Raw genomic sequence first — 19,919 nt, 5'->3', positions numbered from 1 at the left:
AGAGACATATGCAACATACATGTGAGAGAGAATCAGGGATTCTCCCTCAAGAGTGATGTTGTTATGCTGGTGGGCAGTAGAGGGCGCTGGCCAATCAGTGGGTAAATTACAGGGTCCAGAATGCATTGAGCTCTGTAGTTCAGTTCAATCCTCATTCAGCAGTGATGCTGAACTGCATGAACAAGCTACCCTGCTGAGTCATGGAGTGGAACCCAGGCAGGAAGAGCTTCATATGCCCAGTCTGGGATTCATTCTTGGAGGTCCCATGAGAGGCCCTAGGAGAGGGTCACCTGTGAGAAGGTGCGAGCCTCCACAACCAGACTTCTCTAAGCAGAGAAGGCTCAGACTGGTGAGTCTGACGTCAGTACCGGGAAAGATGGTAGAGGCGCTGATAAAGGACTGCATCATTGAGCACCTTGACGGACATGATCTGATGAGGACCAGCCAGCACGGCTACAGCAAAGGAAGATCTTGCTTGACGAAGTTGCTGCACTTCTTCAAGGGAGTAAACAGGCAGATAGACAAGGGTGACCCGGTCGACATTGTATATCTGGATTTTCAGAAGGCGTTCAACAAGGTTTCGCATGAACGACTACTTCGAAAAATTGCAAACCATGGAATCGAGGATGAAATACTCAAGTGCATTAAACACTGGTTGGCGAATAGGAAACAGAGAGTGAGGGTAAATGGATAATACTTGGACTGGAAAAGCGTCACCAGTGGAGTGCCACAGGGTTCAGTGCTTGGACCCGTGCTCTTCAACATATTTATAAACGATCTGGAAATTGGTACGATGAGTGAGGTGATTAAATTTGTAGACGATACTAAGTCATTCAGAGTAGTGAAGACGCAAGAGGATTGCGAAGATCTGGAACGTAACAAACACGCTTGAGAAATGGGCCGCGACATGGCAAATGAGGTTCAACGTGGATAAGTGTAAGGTGATGCATGTCGGTAACAAAAATCTTATACACGAATGCAGAATGTCTGGGGCATTATTGGAGAGACCCCCAAGGAAAGAGACTTGGGAGTGCTGGTCGACAGGTCAATTTACTGAGATGGAGAAAGGAGGAGGAGGAGGAGGAACAGAGAGTTTAAGAGGAAAGAAGAGCAGCTCAGTCTTGGACTTGTTTAGCTTCAGATGACAGCAAGACATCCAGGCAATTGTTAAAATACAGGTAGAGAAACGCAGACTCCCTTTACCAGCTTTTCATTCTACAAGATCTAGTACCAAAATATACCAAAATTTGATTTAAGAAAGGTGTTCTTTATTTACTTGATTTCTAAAATTTCTTGACCGCCTATAACTAAGCGGTTTACAATGTAAAAACATTCACAATGGTTCAGAGGACAGCATACATAAAATACTTTCAGCAGAAGACAAGCTTTAATAAACTAGAAATATGGTCTTACAGCAACCCCTAGTGGAGACTCCATTGAATACCACTGTACATGTATTTATTTAGTTAAATTATTAAAATTTATTTCCCGCCTTTGTGAAGCAATTCACCCAAAGCCCTGTACAGCAAGAATAAACTGGACAAAGGTAACAGATATTTACAGCAGTAAAGATATTCAGATCATAGTACACATCATGGCACTTACAATGTCAGCACAATAAAAAAACAACAACATTCAAATGAAAAATCAGACGTCAAAATCAGGATGTCTAAAGTCCCCCTATTCCTTTAGAACAGGGCCCAATGATGTAGAACTTGTTCTTAAATGGACATCTATCTGTGTGTTGCTACGTGCAGCAGGAAGATCCATTTTACTAACAAATACTTCCAAAATGTGGATGGGGAAACAGCGGGTACAGAGACGTCCATTTCACAGCACAACAGAGCATATTGCTGTCACCCAATCCCCACCTCATGCTATTCAATCCGCCTCCTGACACCCCCCTATGCTGTACAATCCCCCACTCCCAAAACTCCATCATGGACAACAGAGCCAAAGCTCCCGAGACCTACCCTTTCCCACACCGCAATCCACCGGGACTTACTAGTGCAGTAGATGTCTTGGGTACAGTATGTGTTCCCGGGCAGCAGCAGTTCCCCTCTACTGCTGCCCAAGATGATGCTAGAATCCAAGATGGCACCTCTGCTTTCTAACACTGCTAGAAGACTGAGGTGTTATCTTAATCTTGGCACCACTCAGGTCAGCAATGGAGAGGAACCACGGTTGCCCAGTGACATCTACCCTGTGGACGGGTCCTAAGGGGGAGGGGGGGAAGCATGGGGGGAGGCACTCAGGAGGAAGGACAACTCTTGTTCAGTCAGGAGACAAATGGAACAAAACACAAATTTTCGACTTCCACCAAAAACACATGGGCCATTTTCGAAAAGCATGTCTAAATGTGGCTTTTATCAGACTGAACACTCTACTAATGCAGTTGTTAAACCCCCTTTTCAGCTGTGCTGGTTTACTAACACACAACGGCACTCGCATGCGTGACAAGTCATTTTCAAACATTTACGGCCCTTTAAATCTCTATGGGCTTTGAGGCCGTTAGCGCTGCGCAGCTGCTAACTCGGCTTTGTAAAAGAGGCAGTTAGTTTTACTAAAAGCAAAGTGGATTGACTTATAGATCAGTAATGCTATTGGGATAAAAATAGTTGCATTCATTACTCAGAAACCATATTAAGCAATAACTTTTTTTATTTTCAGTTAAATAATTGTGTAATGTTTTTCTCACTGTACTTGTATTTAAGTATTAAAATATACATTATTTTTACTTAAGTACTTTGACCTAGTACTTAGAACTACTACTATTAATTATTTCTAAAGCGCTACCAGACACATGCAGCGCTGTACAGAGTCACAAAGAGTAAGAAAACAGTCCCTGCTCCAAAGAGCTTACAATCTATACACTCTTAATGGTGAGATCCTAGAGAGAACTGTAGCGGAACGAGACTTAGGGGTAATCATCAGTGAGGACATGAAGACTGCAACTCAGGTGGAGAAAGCTTCATCTAAAGCCAGACAAATCATGGGTTGCATACGAAGGAGTTTCGTTAGCCGTAAGCCCGAAGTCATAATGCCATTATATAGGTCCATGGTGAGACCCCATCTGGAATACTGTGTACAATTCTGGAGACCACATTACCGCAAAGATGTGCTGAGACTAGAGTCGGTCCAGCGAATGGCCACACGGATGGTCACGGGGCTCAGGGATCTCCCGTATGAGGAACGGCTGAATAAACTGCAGCTCTACTCCCTTGAGGAACGCAGGGAGAGGGGGGACATGATCGAGACATTCAAGTACCTCACGCGCCGTATCGAGGTGGGGGAGGATATCTTCTTCTTCAAGGAACCCACGTCAACACGAGGGCATCCATGGAAAATCAGGGGAGGGACATTACATGGCGACACCAGGAAATACTTCTTCACCGAGAGGGTGGTGGATCGATGGAATGGTCTTCCGATGCAGGTGATTGAGGCCAGCAGTGTGCCTGATTTTAAGGCTAAATGGGATCGAAAGGTGGGATCTCTTCGCAAAGAGAGGTAGGGGAGGGTCATTGATGTGGGCAGACTTGATGGGCCTTGGCCCTTATCTGCCGTCACCTTCTATGTTTCTATGTTTCTATAGACAAGACAAACAGGATGTCATGGATACAGTTAAGGGGAATGGTAAATCAGCTGGCTGGGTTGGAGGGCAGAGGGGAGTACAGGACAATCAAGCCATTGTGACATCACTGAGGAGGTTGGCTCTTATTGGTGGAATGAGGCATTATGACATCACAAGCTCAGCTCTGCTTCCCAAAGACAAACAGGATGTCATGGATATAGTTAAGGGAAAGGGTTAATCTGCTGGCTGGGTTGGAGGGCAGAGGGGAGTACAGGACAATCAAGCCTTTGTGACATCACTGATGAGGTTGGCTCTTATTGGTGGAATGAGGCATTATGACATCACTATCTCAGCTCTGCTTCCCAAAGACTGAAACTCTTCACACTACTACTACGAATTATTTCTATAGCGCTACCAGACCTACGGAGTGCTGTACAGAGTCACAAGGAAGACAGTCCCTGCTCCAAAGAGCTTACAATCTAAACAGAGAAACAGGATGTCATGGATACAGTTAAGGGGAATGGTAAATCAGCTGGCTGGGTTGGAGGGCAGAGGGGAGTACAGGACAATCAAGCCTTTGTGACATCACTGATGAGGTTGGCTCTTATTGGTGGAATGAGGCATTATGACATCACTATCTCAGCTCTGCTTCCCAAAGACTGAAACTCTTCACACTACTACTACTACTAAGAATTATTTCTATAATAATAATAATAACTTTATTTTTTCTATACCGCCATAATCTTGCGACTTCTAGGCCGTCCCTGCTCAAAAGAACTTACAATCAAAATAGCCAAGACAGACAAACAGGATGTCATGAATACAGTTAAGGGGAACAGTTAATCAGCTGGCTGGGTTGGTGGGCAGAGGAGAAGGGTTAACAACATTGCCTTTTGAAAGTACGGGTTCCAGATTTGCATACAGTACTCTAAGGGCTCCTTTTACAAATCTGCAGTAGCAATGCTGCCACGGTAAATGCAGTGTAACTCATTCAATTCCTATGGGCTTCGGTGCATTTACCACGGCAGCATCGCTACCACAGCTTTGTGAAAGACCCTCTAAATGAGTCCTCACCAGAGATGTAAAGAGAATCGCTTTCACATTCTTTCTTCTGCTGGCCAGTCCTCTTCCTATTAACCCAAGCATCCTTCTGGCGTTTAAAGGTACTGCTCCCTTGGGTTTCTGAAGTCCAAGTGCATGACCCTGCATTTTTTCACATGAAATCTTAGTTACCAATTTCTGGGCCATTCTCCTAGCTTAATTAAATCCCTCCTCATGTATCATCTGCAAAGAGGCAAATCTTACCCGACAGCCTTTCCGTAATATTACTCATAAAGATTTTAAAAGGGCAATGGCTCTTTCTTTGACATGGACTCTTTTTACCTAGGGGGTTACTAGCATGGATTGAGCCATGTGGGTTTACTTCCCTTGTTTTCAATGGAAGTAAAACCCAAATGTCTCAATCTGTCCTCCTTTTTCTGAAGCCTTCTGGTAACCCTATGTTTACCAACAACCCTAATATGCTGGAACAAGCCGGTCTTAATTGTTTTATGTTTTCATACATTTTTAGAGACTAAAAGACCTCAAGTGCTCGCTGTTACTTGCCATTAGAACTTGTCTTAGCTATCACTGGTCAACACATCTCTTTTTAACTTTTTTTTGTTTTTATGAATCTGAAATATTCTTATAAATTAGTAATTGTGTGGTCTTTAAATAAATTACCCCTTTGTGTACATTTAAGATTTCTTTTATTATTTCTTCAATTTTCATTTTTACTCCTAATGGAGACCTATAACCTAATCCAGTGTTTTTCAACCTTTTTTGGGCAAAGGCACACTTGTTTCATGAAAACAATCACGAGGCACACCACCATTAGAAAATGTTAAAAAATTTAACTCTCTGCTTATATTGACTATATATAAAGTAATTCTCTTGAATAGGAATCAAATAAACACAAAGAAAGTATTTTATAATTACTTTATTACGAAATAAAAATTATAAAAATTATAAAATACTTTATTCAGTGCGAAACCTGGGCCTGTTTGGCTGAACACAAAGCTGATATTCTGGCTGGAATCGAAGAAAGACACACACGTAGCTCTTCGTCAACAGCTCTCAGTCTCTCTCTGTATTTGGTTTTTATAGCATACAAAAATAGACAAATATACCCTCCATCCTTTTTATTAAACCACAATAGCAGTTTTTAGCGCAGGGAGCTGCGCTGAATGTCCAGCGCTGCTCTTGACGCTCATAGGCTCCCTGCGCTAAAAACCACTATTGCGGTTTAGTAAAAGGGGACCATATTGTAAAATATAGACAGCAGATATAAATTCAGAACTGTGCATAGTAAGTGAAGGGAAGTTTTCATCTCTGGGAATTTACCCAGTTAACTATTAAGTTATTTGGGCAAATTCCTTTGAAAACTGTGGTAATACTGCCTCCACTTTGCTAAATTTAAAATAAAATCATTTTTCCTACCTTGTCTGGTGATTTCTGGTTGCACTTTCTTCTTCTGACTGTGCATCCAATCTTTCTTCCCTTCTATCAGCCTGTATGCTTTCTCTCCTCCACACCTCATTCCCTCCCCCAACTTTTTCTTCCTCTCTCCCTGAACTTTCTTTCTTTTTTTCTGTTTCTCTTCTTTCCTTCTGTTTCCCTGCCTGCCCCCTTTCTTTCTTTCTTTCTCCCTGCCGTTCCCCAAGCCACTGCCACTGCCGCTGCCATCGGGGAACAGGACCCACCAATGGATAACAGGCCCCAAAGCCGACGCGGACGCATGCTCTCCCTGACGTCAATTCTGCAATCGGAGAGGAAGTTCCGCCCAGCCAGGCAGCGATTGGCTGGCCCGAACTTCCTCTCCAACTACAGAATTGACGTCGGGGCGAAGAAGACTTATCGGCTCGATAGATTAGATCGCCAAGACAAAGTGAGTCCTGGGTGATCGACTCACTTTGCCTTGGCGAGCTACTGGCGCCCCTGCCTTGGGCCCCCTGTCAGCTCCGGGCCCGGCGGCCCTGCGGCACACCAGGCAACATCTCGCGGCACACTAGTGTGCCGCGGAACACCGGTTGAAAAACACTGACCTAATCTATATAATATTTAGCTTGGGTTTTACTCTGCCAAGCTAGATAGATGAAATACGACAGAGGATCTCCGTTTCACTCCGATTGTCTACAGAGCTTCATCAGGAAATGGGTATTCTGTTGTTTCAAAAACTTTAATGCTGCTGTCGGTGTGTTCTAGCCGTTAGACAGATGCCTATGAACCATATAGGCGCCTTGAAACTCAGTTAAAACCATTGTTTCAATGTCAGGCACCTACCTGTGCCTAAAATACTGGCGTCATGTAGATAATCTGGGCCAGTGTGCTCTCCTTTAATCCAATCCACTTAATAAAAATTAAAAAAAAAAAGATCAAATTTGCCTGATAAGATCTACCTCTGATAAAGTCATGCGACTTCAAATCCTGTAATCCATTGAATTCCAGAAACTTCTCTATCATATGTTTTAGCAGCAATTCCATTAATGTACGTGCCAACATGCTCAGACTAATTGGCCTGTAGTTCCCAGCCTCCTGTTTACTTCCACTTTTTGGGAAAAGGAATTATGGGAGGCAACTTTTCAAAAATTATTGAGAATGCTAAAGCCAATGGAAATTACCCCTTCCTGCTCACAAAGACTTTGCTCAATATTGGAGGTGCTCAAGCGTCTACAGCACCCACAGAGCTGGCTCCCCTGAGAGGAACCACATCCACCTGTTTCTCTGTAACCACTCCTGCATTGGATTGGATTTATTTTCTTGATATGGACCAATTTTCTTGATTGATGCCAATGTATTAAGTAGTTTACAAAGCTACAAATTTCAAATACAATACATCACAATAGATCTATAAAGATATCATCATATTCAATAAAACTTCTTATAATGACTGGGGTGGCCATACAACTAATCACCAGAAATTAGAAAAATTGGGATAGACTGAATTTTACTTTTTGGTGGGAAACAATTTGTTTATATTACTGTTATGAAAGAATGTTAGCAGAGCAATCTGGGAAAAGTAGGAATTTTAAAGAAATTTGGAGTCCATTGGAGTCATTTGTTAAACACCTTAATGATTAGTATTTGCCTACCAGATTTGATCTTAGTTCCACATGCAGTCAGGAAGGGGGGAGAAGGGATGGGTAAATTGTTTCAGTAATATGTAAGTGCTGTTTATTGAATTTTTGAATGTATATGTGTTGCACTTTTTATATGCTTAATAAAATCAATAAAGATGATAAAAATAAAAAATAAAACTCGCAATCTAAAAGAGGAAATTTACAAGCATGAAAAAGATCAGAGAGTTGGACTGGCAGCGCTTCCCTAAGTTTTCTTAATACTTTCAGATATATCTGTACATCCCATTGCTTTATCTATTTTTAGTTTAGCAATCTTCTGAAAATTGTTTCAAATCTACTTCATTTCCATTCCTACTCATGGCAGTATTACATGGTCCTACTCCTGGCCCTTTGACGGTGAGCACCAAAACAGAACTTAATGAACCTACAGCATGCTGTCAAAAAAGCTTGTGCCGTACAATTACAGAATGACACAAGGACAATTTTTAACCGATCCCCCAAGTTTTGTCGCTGTCCCTGCTCCATTCCTGTAAGCTGTGTCTTAACTGCACAAGCCACACTTATGATTTTAAAGTGTGTGAGGCTTGTGCAGATGAGGACGGAGCTTGCAGGAGTGGGGCAGGGACAGGAAAAGAACTAGCCAGGATGAGATGGGAAAATAAGTTCCCACAGGGATGGGGACAAATTTGTCATTCTCTACCGTGCATCCAGATTAACTGCAGTAGGAAGATCCTATCCCTGTAACTTAACAGAACTCAGACCTCTTTGGAAATTTGTATGCTCTATCATTGTAGTGATTTTTTCTGGCTGATGTTTAGCCTATGGCAATCAGTGTTTTTTAAGCACTGGCAGCCACAGGCTGAATTAAGTCCAGATATTTAATGCCAGGACATATCTGGCACCAGCACTGAAAATCTAGGTCAGCACTGAAACCTAAAAGTTAAAGTTAACCTGGCACTAACCAATATTCTGGGAGAGGAAGAGAGATGTTTGTGGGAATCTGAGTTGGGGGGCTATAAGTATGGGAGTAAAGAAAGAGCAAGTTGGGTATTTGCCCCCCCCCCCAAAGATTCTTATTAGCATCTCCTTTCCTATTACTACTTGCTCCATAGAAAGCTCTGTTGGGTAATGCAAGCAATTACTTTGCCGCCGCCCCCCCCCCCCCTTGCAGAAATCCCTCCCTATACTACTGGCCATTAGGGTCATCTGAGTTGAATGCTCTATAGTTTATTTATTTGTATCGCGCGTTACACAAATCGTGTTATAGCAAAATATATCATCATAAAATCAACAATACATACTCAACAAAATCATCACAAACAATGAAAAAGCAAAAAAGTGACCAGCGCTCAAACATTCAACCTAAAATTCAATTCCCATAATTCATCTTGCAAATCTTTTGAAATAATTCAAGTTTTATGTACAATGGAATCACATTCCATTCTTGGGGGCCTATACAGGAAAACATACTGGTCCTGGACACTTTCAGCCTTAATTGCCGAACTGTTGGAATATGTAGATCAGCCCGGTGTACAGAACGCAGCTCATTGAGAGGGGGACTGAATTGAGATGGCCAGAGGAACTTCAGTTGGGAGACTCATTGAGAGTTCTTAATTGGGGGCTATCAGGCCTAAATTTCTGAGTTGATTGCCATGGGGTATCTTATTTGGGGAGAGGGTGAGACAGTACTCAATACTTCAGCCCAGCTCCTTTCATAAGAGGCCTAGGAACATCAGATTGTAGCTTTATGGTCTAATGATCCTTGTGAGAAGGTCTAAATGATGTTGCCCCTCTCCCGTGTGAGCATTCCCTTGCAGCATCAGAGCCATCTTAAAACTTATAGTCCAGATGTCCAGGAAAACCTGGACCTATCCTCTTTATAGAGGACTGTCTGAGCACCTGGACAGATATCCAAACCCGGCAGTTTGTCTGCAGGGCCTCCGAGCATGCATAATTATCCCCTTAAATGATTTTCAATTTAGTTAGATGACGATATTTCTTGACTACTCCTAAATAAAGCAGTGTGTCGTCCTTTGTGACTACAAAGAAACCGTGCTAAGCTCATTTTCTGATCGTCTTATGCACACACTTACCAGGAGAGGGCACTCTATACCCCTGTTTTACACAGATACACTCTACAAAACAGTGCTAAGATTATCCTCATCATAGTTTAACTCAATTTTTTTCCTATTTTTGTTAGGACCAGAGAGGTATTATATGGTCTGAACATTTATGGAGGAGATGCTTAGCAGAAAAAGCTGAAGTTCAGCAAACAGGTTTTAATTGATGTATATAAGAATGACATAAATAAGTTGTTACATCCCCCAATATTCAGTGCTATTTAACTAGTCAGAAACAACCGCTGACTGGTTAAATAGTGTTTTGGCAGCTAACCACAAACCCAGCTATATCACATGACTTATTAGGCTTGGATATTGAGTATCTAAACAGGTAAGTCTGACCACATAAATAGCTGTCCTATCATTAACTGCTAGCAAGTTAACTGGTTGGCACTGACTATTGGCTTAACAAGTTAACTTTTTAGCTGCCAAAAAATGGATATTCAATACTGATGGCCGGCAAAAGCACTTCCTGCTGTCAGCTGAATATCAGGCCCAGTGTCTTTTTGTGACAATATTCCAAATAGTTGTATATTAAGCAAACAAATTACGCTAAACTAAATAATAAGGGTTCCAAAAGAAATATGAAAAGGTGAGCCAACAAATACTGGGGCCAGCAAAGCTACAGCATCAGGGCATAGAAAACCACTGGGTTGTAATCACCTGGGAGATTGTCTTTCCAACCATTAAGAAGCTTCATGCAAGGAAAGTGGACATAGTGGTAATGGAGACGTGTCGGTGTCCTTTGATTATTCTGTACATCATGAGGAAAGAGAGAAGATATCTTCCTCAAGTACCAAGCAATGCAGTCAAAGTCCAAAGGAGGTGGCAGAAAGAGAAAGAAATGATTCCCATTGTGCCATGGGTTTGACTAAAAGCAAGTTCCACGCACACCGTCGTTATGAACATAAGAATAGCCTTACTGGGTCAGTTCAATGGTCCATCAAGCCCGGTAGCCTGTTCTCATGGTGGCCAATCCAGGTCCCAAGTACTGGCCAAAACCTAAGGAGTAGCAACATTCCATGCTACTGATCCAGGGCAAGCGGCAGACTATGGATTTTTCCTCCAGGAAATTGTCCAAACCTTTCTTAAATCCAGCTACATCACATCCTAGGAACTCCAGAAGGAAGCTCTCCTTAGCACAATACAAGAACTATAGTGAGCGCTAGCAATAAATTTGAGAAACATAGATCATGATCTACATACTGTGGCTTAGGAATGAGGTGCATTACTGTTATGCTATCCACAAATCTCCAAATTCTGTATAATGTGCCTTAAGTTGTGCACGTACATCAGTACACATAGCCAATGTACGTTAGGGTAGTCCAGAAAAACCTAAAGTTGGAAAAACTGTGTGAATTGAAACTTCTCCCATGAATTTGATTGTGCCTGATCAGAAAATAACTTTTAACATTTTTTTTTAAAGCCCATCCTGGGGTCACTCAAAACCACCGATTACATAAAGCTCTGGTTTTCTTAAAATTTGTTGTTATTATTTTTGCTTAATGGAGCAAATTTCTTGGTATTATAGCTATAACTTTTATGTTTTCACACTCAGCAATGATACATTGATATAAAGATATTTTGGGGCAAATTCTATAAATGGATCCTTAAGTGCCAGTAGGCGCTCTACCCATGTTTAAGTTAAGAAATATATGGGATAACAATACATCCTTTAAATCAATAATCATTATTAAAAACATTTAAAAACAATCAGACACATTTATAGTCTGAGGGGCTGAACGTGATGGTTAAATGGTTAACTCTTCCCTGGTTCCTCTTTTGCTGGATGCTTTTCTCCTGAGTTAGCGTATGAACAGCATCGCACCAGATCAGAGTGGGCCCGATTCTATACATATATATCTATATCTAGAATCCCCCTTTTCAAATTCACCCACTAGAACTGGTAGTGCATGCTTTTTATAGCATCAAGCTTTCCAAATTGTGTGGGCAACTTTTAGTTAGTGCCGCTTTGCATCAGTTACGAGGTGTTAATTGCCACTCATCAGTGCCGGTTGGGCTTATTAAACAAAGGTCACACCGCTGCCTACATAAGCCTCTCATTGATAGCACACATTGATCAATGAAGATAAATAAGGTGCAATGTTTTTTTCTTTTGTAGCGAGACTTTCCAAAATGAATAACTGAATGGAGAGCTTTTTTGAAATAATTGTGACAGCAATCATACCAATATAGGGATATCATCTCTGAGACAAAAATGTGCCAAATTACTTCAGCTCTACTATAGAACCACCTGTAGAGGATGTCAGAACTGGTCAAGATGAGTCATGTACCAGGGGGCCTGCTTAGAAGAGGAAACGATGCCTTGGTGGGCTCTGGTGAATTTAGACATATGCTTTTTGAGCTCCTGTCCTGCACACAGCTCTTAAGGAATCGGTTTATTTCCGACTGGCATTTTTATCCACGTATCTTTACCATAGGACTGCATAGGGACCCATGAAGAAGACATGTTGGGTCCAGGGTCCAAAGCTTTTCAATGGACTGTGTCCTAGAGGTTTTGATGTGGTTTGCCAAGTTTTAATATTATTTTAATATTAATAAAGTCCATCTCAGGAACATCGTTTCAAGTTTATTTTTATTTATTCTTAATCGCCTATTTCTCCACATTGTTTTTTGTTTCGTCCACAGAAAAAAAACAGGGGAAGCGGGTAGGTGGGTTTAGGCAGGAAGATAAGCAGCTCCATTTTAGCCATATTCAGCTTTAAATGGCAGACATCCAGGCAGCAATGTTGGGACAGGCTGAGAGTCGGGTCTGAGTTGCTGTCGAGATATCTGGTGCGGAGAGGTAGATCTGGGATATTGGAAACCATGGGAGGAGACCAGAGCTTCAAGTGAGCACTGAGTAGCATGGCATGAATTACAAATTGTACAATTCTATGAGGTAGTTCAGCAGTCATATGAACACTAGCTAATAACATGGTGGTTGGATATTTTCAGTTCATGGGTTATTTATGTAAGGATATGATTTCTATGATTTGGGTTCATTGTTTGATCTGTTCAGAATAAAGCTGAAGTCTGGTTTAAACCATGTTATATGCCATATAGTATGTGTTTTATAATTGTTTGGGGGTGGGATGGTTTGACAGGGGGTGCGGAACTCGGTGCTGGAAGCATGGGTGCCAACTATCTAGGTTAAAATATTAAGAATTTTCTATTCCTTTTTATATGGAATATCTCACATTCAGTTGAAAACTGGTTTTGAGTGGAAGGCTGATAAAGAAGTACAGTAAGTGAAAGGAGACCAGAAAGAGACATGCGATAAAGAAACAGTTACAGAAAGAAAAAAATAATAAATAGAAGACATCCATACGGGTAGGAATGAGATAAATTGGAAGAAGCCATTAGGGTAAACAAGAAATGTTTTATAGAAACTTGGGATATCCTAGCGTAACTTTACTCAATGAAAACTTGTCTTATTCATCTGGCTTTTCATTTTCGTTGAAGCTATTGAAAGTTGAGAGGTCTGTGAAATAATTAATACCCTTAAAGCCTTTGACAACTTGGGTGCCTCCAGATTGAGGACATCCTGAATGAACCAGGAAATTAAAAATGCTTTTGTGCAGTAATCTTGCATGGCACAGTGAAAGAATAGACATTCAGCTTTCCAAATGACTAACCCTAACTATAAATTGTAATTATTAAGCGTAATAGTAACATTTTACTGAACTCAGTCATAGTTTTCCAAGGTTTATGCCGGATGGACTTTGTGGAAGACCTTAATGGGTTGCCTGGAAGGTCAAATTGGTGAAAGGAGGATGCCTTAAGGAGGTAAAAATATGTCAAAACAGAACACAAAGGACAATTTGGCTTGTGTCAGCTGCAGAGGATAAAGACTCTTTGTTATTTTCTGTTGTGCATGCCAACAGACTTCTTCATTTTCAACTATATACTTCATTAATAAAATAATTAGTCCATTATATTCAGTGGCGATAAAAGGTGGACTGGATACATTCGTTAACTAATCCAGAGAGGGATGGAGACTTTGAATATTATTGTGTTTCCATTGCATTTGAACAGGGTCGTACAGGACTTATCACATTCATACCATTTAAAAGGTTTCTCTTCATTATATTTATACTTATTACATTCAGAACATTAAAGTGGTTTCCCTTCAGTATGTGTATTTATATGATATTGCAGAAACAAAGCATGCCTGAAATGCATATCACATTCAGAACATTTAACGGATTACTCTTCAGTGTCTTTATACTTATAACTTTTAGAACATTTAAAAGGTTTTTCTTCAGTGTCTTTATATTTATCACATTCAGAACATTTCAAAGTTTTGTCTTCAGTGTGTATCTTTATACATATGACATTCAGAACATTTAATAGGTATCTTTTCAGTATGTGTGTCTTTATACTTATGACATGAATATTTAAAAGGTATATGTTCAATCTGTATCTTTATACTTATCACATTAAGAACATTTAAAAGGTATCTCTTTAGTATGTGTCTTTATATGATATTGCAGAAACAAAGCATGCCTAAAATGCATATCACATTCAGAACATTTAACAAGTTTCTCTGCAGTGTCTTTATACTTATGACTTTTGGCACATTTAAAAGTTATATGTTCTATATGTGTATTATAATTATATTAGAAGGATGACAAATGTTCAATATATTAACTCCTTGCTTATAACATCTTAGAGACATGTATTTTGGAGGCATTGTGCCACAACTGCCAAATTGCCCAGTTCCAGAAGGGAGATCATAGGTCCGTTCTGGGTTTCTGACAGCCTTATCCTTGATATCTTTGATTTTCAGCACAAAGTTCAGTGGGTAAAAGCAGGGACTACGAATCCCATAGTGCGTTAGGATGGAGGTTCAAAACCAGGACTGGCCAAAAAGGCTCCAGCCTGGAAATGGGAAACTTGGTAGCCCTGGGATCGCATACCAGCTTCTAGGGAAGACTCCACAGCAGGGGTCTCCAAAGTCTCTCCTCGAGGGCCGAATCAAGTCAGGTTTTCGGGAATCCCCCAATGAATATCCATGAGATCTATGTGCATGTAATACTTTCAGTGCATATTCATTGGGGAAATCCCGAAAACCTGACTGGATTCGGCGCTCGAGGAGGGACTTTGGAGACCCCTGCTCCACAGCTTCTACACAGCACAGGCTGCTTCAGTAGCCATCCTGAGGGCTGGTCTAGCGAGTCTCAAATGACCGTGGATTTGCTGCTCCATCCCAGGTCGACCAAACTGATTCACTCCTGAATTTTATCCCACTGCGTGCAGAGACTTGTTCTAATTGTCCACTGCTTTGTCTTGAGGCAATCAGCATGGCATTCAGTGGGGATAAAAGGTGGACTGGATCCATTCGTTAACTAATCCAGAGAGGGATGAAGACTTTGAATATTCCTGTGTTTCCACTGCATTTGAACTGGGTCATACAGGACATCACCGTCTCTTAGCTAATGAGGCTAAAAGCTTCCCTGGGCTGGACAGCAGTAGCACCAGGTCTTCAGGGCGGTGGGAGCCTAAGCAGAAGGGATGGGAATGTGCACCCGACGCTCCTGGAGTTTGGAGAAGAGTACCAGTTCCTCGGAAGAACATCATGCTGTTACGTATTTTTAGAGAGGGTATTTCCATGATTAAATGGATTTCAAAAATAAAAGATGAATCGATATTGGGAACTCTGATGGGCCAATCCTGACCCGCTGAGGTGTTTTTCTGTGTATTTCCATTACACTTGACCCGTTTCTGTTCGCAGTGCTAACAGGGAGCTTATCCAGGCACAAGACCTCGGGCTGGTGCCTCCTGAGAAGAAGCATGTCACAGAATATTTGGGGTGGAAAAGGGGCGTATAAGTGCCTCATTTCCTATCCACTGCCCTCCTCAAGAGTGGCAGATGAATGAACTGGCATAATCATAATAATAAATATATCGAACCCATTAAACCAAGATGTATATCATTGATGCCTGACATAACATGTCCAGAATCAGAAAATTCTGAGGGTTATGGTTCCAGGATAATTAACATAAAAACATGATGCCAGATAAAGGCCAAATGGCCCATCTAGTCTGCCCATCCGCGTTATGCATTATCGCTTTCTCTCTCTGAGAGATCCCACGTGCTTATCCCAGGCCCTTTTGAATTAAGACACAGTCTCTGTCTCCGCCACCTCTTCTGGGAGACTGTTCCATATATCTACCACCCTTTCTGTAACAAAGTATTTCCTTAGATTACTCCAGAGCCTATCACCTCTTAACTTCATCCTATGCACTCTCAATGCAGAGTTTCCTTTCAAATGAAAGAGACTCGACTCATGCACATTTATATTACATAGGTATTTAAACATTTCTATCATATGTCCCCTCTCCCGCCTTTCCTCCAAAGTATACAGATTGTCTGTCCCCATACGCCTTATCACGAAGACCACATACCATTTTAGTAGCCTTCCTCTGGACCGACTCAATACTTTTTACATCTATTTGAAGGTGCGGCCTCCAGAATGGTACACAATATTCTAAATGAGATCTCAAAAGAGCCTTATTCAAAGGCATCAATACCCCCTTTTTTCCTACTGGCCGTGCCTCTCCCTATGCAACCTAACAACCTTCTAGCTTTCGCCGTCACCTTTTCAACCTGTTTGGCCACCTTAACATTATCACATACAATCACGCCCAAATCCCCCTCTTCCGTCGTGCGCATAAGTTCTTTCCCCAATAAACTGTACCGTTCCCTCTGTTTTTTGCAGCCCAAATGCATGACCTTGCATTTCTTAGCATTAAATTTTAGCTGCCAAATTTCAAACCATTCTTCAAGCTTCGCCAGGTCCTTCACACCATCCGGCGTGTCTACTCTGTTGCAGAAGAAGGTGTTGATGCCCTTGGACGGGTTATTGGTGAGGGCCACACTTGGAGTATTGTGTTCAATTGTGGAGACTGTATCTGGCAAAGGACATAAGAAGACTTGAAGCGGTCCAGAGAATGGTAGGAGGTGTGCGGCAAAAGAAATATGAGGAGAGACTGGAAGTCCTGAATATGTTTACCCTAGGGGAAACGAGGGACAGGGGAGATATGATTCAGACGTTCAAATACTTGAAAGGTATTAACGTAGAACAAAATCTTTTCCAGAGAAAGGAAAATGTTAAAACCAAAGGACATAATTTGAGGTTGAGAGGTGGTAGACTCAAGAATAATGGTAGGAAATTCATCTTTAATTGATGCATGGAATGCGCTCCCGAGGGAGGTGGTGGAGAGGAAAACGGTGACAGAGTTCAAAGAAGCAGAGGATCTCTAATCAGAAAATAATGGTATATATTGAAGAACTAAGGCCAGTACAGGGCAGACTTGCACGGTTAAGCACACTACCAGGCAGAGCTCTGGGTTTCTGGCCAAGAAATATCTAAGCAAAAGGACCATTTGGGTCTCTATCTGCCGTCATTTACTATGTTACCTTGTTTTGAGCGACTATTGAAAAGGTGTGAGCTAAAGAGTACACAAACACACACACTGCTGCCATACAATATAACTCCCAAAAAAGCAAGAATTGACAGGCTCTTCGCTGACTAAAGCAGACTTTTGCACTGGCCATTTTCAATCTGGAAAATAAAGAGGAACTACGAGTTAAAATAATCAAAGAAGCAGAATTAAGTTCGGTACATCAAGCTCTGTTCAGGCAGGGGATTCATTGCCACATCGAATACAAGCAAGGATGCCCACGCTTTTGCGCCCAAGTAGCATATTTTCTTGCATGGAATGCGTACGTTTTTTTACGTACCGCGTACACCCCCTGCACACTATATGAGTGGGTGTATTTTCACATAGCCAATTTGCCCATGTTTACATGTGTACAAATATGGGATACCCCTCGGGATGTTGGACAGCATACGAAGCCAGCTTCAAGCATGAAAGATATAGTCTGAATTTTCTAAGTCACAGTACCTGGCACTGCGGTCAAATGGTTCACAGGTTTGAGGACAATGGACATTTCTTTCTCCAGAAAGCCTTTCACTTGCGACTCTTTGGCTGCTTTGCTCAGCTCCTCTTGTTCCGTCTTCAGCTCGCTCCTCTGCTTTTCATATGCCTGCATAGTCAGAAATGGCAAGGAGAAGGAAAAAAAAGTAACCCAGGACACCTTCCCCCTCAAGCACCCAAACTCATCCGTCTCCTCACAGAGATGCCAGTGCTGTTATAAAGTCCTCAGACCTATAATAAACCTTGGCAGGGACTTGTTTCACGTGAAGACTCTCGCCTCACAATTTGCTTGCATGGAGAGAGTGTTTCAGGTCACAAATGCCCCGATGTACTTAATTCTTCATATAAATGTTTTTCAAATATTAAAGTTACATCGGGGTATTTGTGACCTGAAACACTCTCTCCATGACCAATGACAATACAAGCAAATTGTGAGGCGAAAGTCTTCACGTGAAACGCGCCACTACCGAGGTCTTGAGGCTTATCGTGAACACTACTATTTATCATTTCTATAGCGCTGAAAGGCGTATGCAGCGCTGTACTTTTAACATTCAATAGACAGCCCCTGCTCAGAAGAGCTGACAATCTAATTTGGACAGACAGACAGGACAGGACATCACAAGTAAGAGGACTTTACAATAGCGATGGGATTTCTGAAATTGTGACTCTGAGCCCTCGCTTATGATCCTCCCAGAGATGCGGCAGGTTTCAAGCAGGTATGAGAATACCCCCACTGAAAGCTCATTCATGTGTTCATGCCTTATGTGGGTAAAACCTAAACTCTCCCCTACCCCAGCCAACTGCATCGGTGCTTTTCAATAGCGATCCCTCACACAGCCAAACTTTCTCTTTCTAGTTCTCAGCATTCACATCGGCAAGAGTCCTCACAGCTTGTCTAATAACACGCCACTAATTTTGCCCTCTAGGAAAATCAACCATGGCCAACGTACCTTCAGCTGCAGGGTAATCTCCTTCTTCTGGTGCAAAATGTATTCCAGGATTGCTTCCTTGTCATAGATGTAACCGTCAGGGCTAAGGAAAGGAAGATAAGAGAATGTTCCACCAGTCATCACACCACCATCACACAAGCCTAACAAAACAGGAGATAAGTCTACTTGATGGTCCATTTGAAACACCTGCCAGAGGCCTCACATGCATTCACTTCTATCATCCACTTGAATCTGAATAATTGTTTCTAACGTGCAGTACTCACAGTCACCACTGGATCATCCCTCTGGTACTGCTATGCCAACTATGTACCGTTTACTGCACCCCAACTTCTCTATACCTCCTCAGACCGGCCAGCTAGCTGAAGGCCTTCTACCTTAAACATTCTGGAATTTACTTTTACCTCTCACTTATCTATTAAAGGGCATAAGGATGACAAATGTTCAGTATATTAACTCCTTGCTTATGACATCTTAGAGACATGTATTTTGGAGGCATTGTGCCACAACTGCCAAATTGGTCAGATCCAGAAGGGAGATCATAGGTCAGTTCTGGGTTTCTGACAGCCTTATCCTTGATGCCTTTGATTTTCAGCACAAAGTTCAGTGGGTAAAACCATGGTCTACTAATCCCATAGTTCTTTAGGATGGAAGTTCAAAGCCTGGATTGTCCAAAAAGACTCCAGCCTGGAACTGGGAAACATGGTAGCCCTGGGGGTTGCTTACCAGTCTTCAGGGAAGACTCCACAGCTTCTGCACCGCACAAGCTGTTTCAGTAGCCATCCTGAGGGTTGATCTAGTGAGTCTGAAATGACCGTGGATTTGCTGCTCCATCCCAGGTTGACCAAACTGATTCAGTCCTGAATTTTATCCCACTGCATGCAGAGACTTGTTCTAATTGTCCACTGCTTTGTCTTGAGGCAATCAGCCTGGCATTCAGTGGCGATAAAAGGTGGACTGGATACATTCGTTAACTAATCCAGAGAGGGATGGAGACTTTGAATATTCTTGTGTTTCCATTGCATTTGAACAGGGTCTTACAGGACTTATCACATTCATACAATTTAAAAGGTTTCTCTTCATTATATTTATACTTATTACATTCAGAACATTAAAGTGGTTTCCCTTCAGTATGTGTATTTATATGATATTGCAGAAACAAAGCATGCCTGAAATGCATATCACATTCAGAACATTTAACGGATTACTCTTCAGT

At 41.7% G+C, this 19,919-nt stretch overlaps 1 protein-coding gene across 3 annotated transcripts in view; it reads right to left on the bottom strand.

Moving 5' to 3' along the window:
* Positions 1–18,918, bottom strand: part of LOC117352063 (nitric oxide synthase-interacting protein-like) — a 742,171-nt gene extending 723,253 nt beyond the window's left edge. The window contains exons 1-4 of one of the 3 annotated variants that reach the window (XR_004537572.1): positions 18,707–18,918; positions 17,724–17,865; positions 17,236–17,380; positions 16,797–16,829 (exon numbers count right to left, since the gene is read on the bottom strand). Coding sequence is in view for 1 of the 3 variants with exons in the window: in XM_033928102.1 (XP_033783993.1) it covers positions 17,376–17,380; positions 17,724–17,865; positions 18,707–18,883 (324 nt within the window). In the remaining 2 variants the exon portion in view is untranslated. Of the gene's footprint in view, positions 1–16,796; positions 16,830–17,171; positions 17,381–17,723; positions 17,866–18,706 lie in introns of those variants that run through there. The other 2 variants (XR_004537573.1, XM_033928102.1) reach the window with 2 other exon arrangements.
* Between the last annotated feature and the right edge of the window lie 1,001 nt (positions 18,919–19,919).

Source organism: Geotrypetes seraphini, chromosome 19 (genome assembly GCF_902459505.1).
Source record: "Geotrypetes seraphini chromosome 19, aGeoSer1.1, whole genome shotgun sequence".
In the NCBI taxonomy this organism is placed as follows: domain Eukaryota; kingdom Metazoa; phylum Chordata; class Amphibia; order Gymnophiona; family Dermophiidae; genus Geotrypetes; species Geotrypetes seraphini.
Note: the sequence above shows the minus strand (reverse complement) of the source record. Positions and strands in the feature narration are given on the sequence as shown.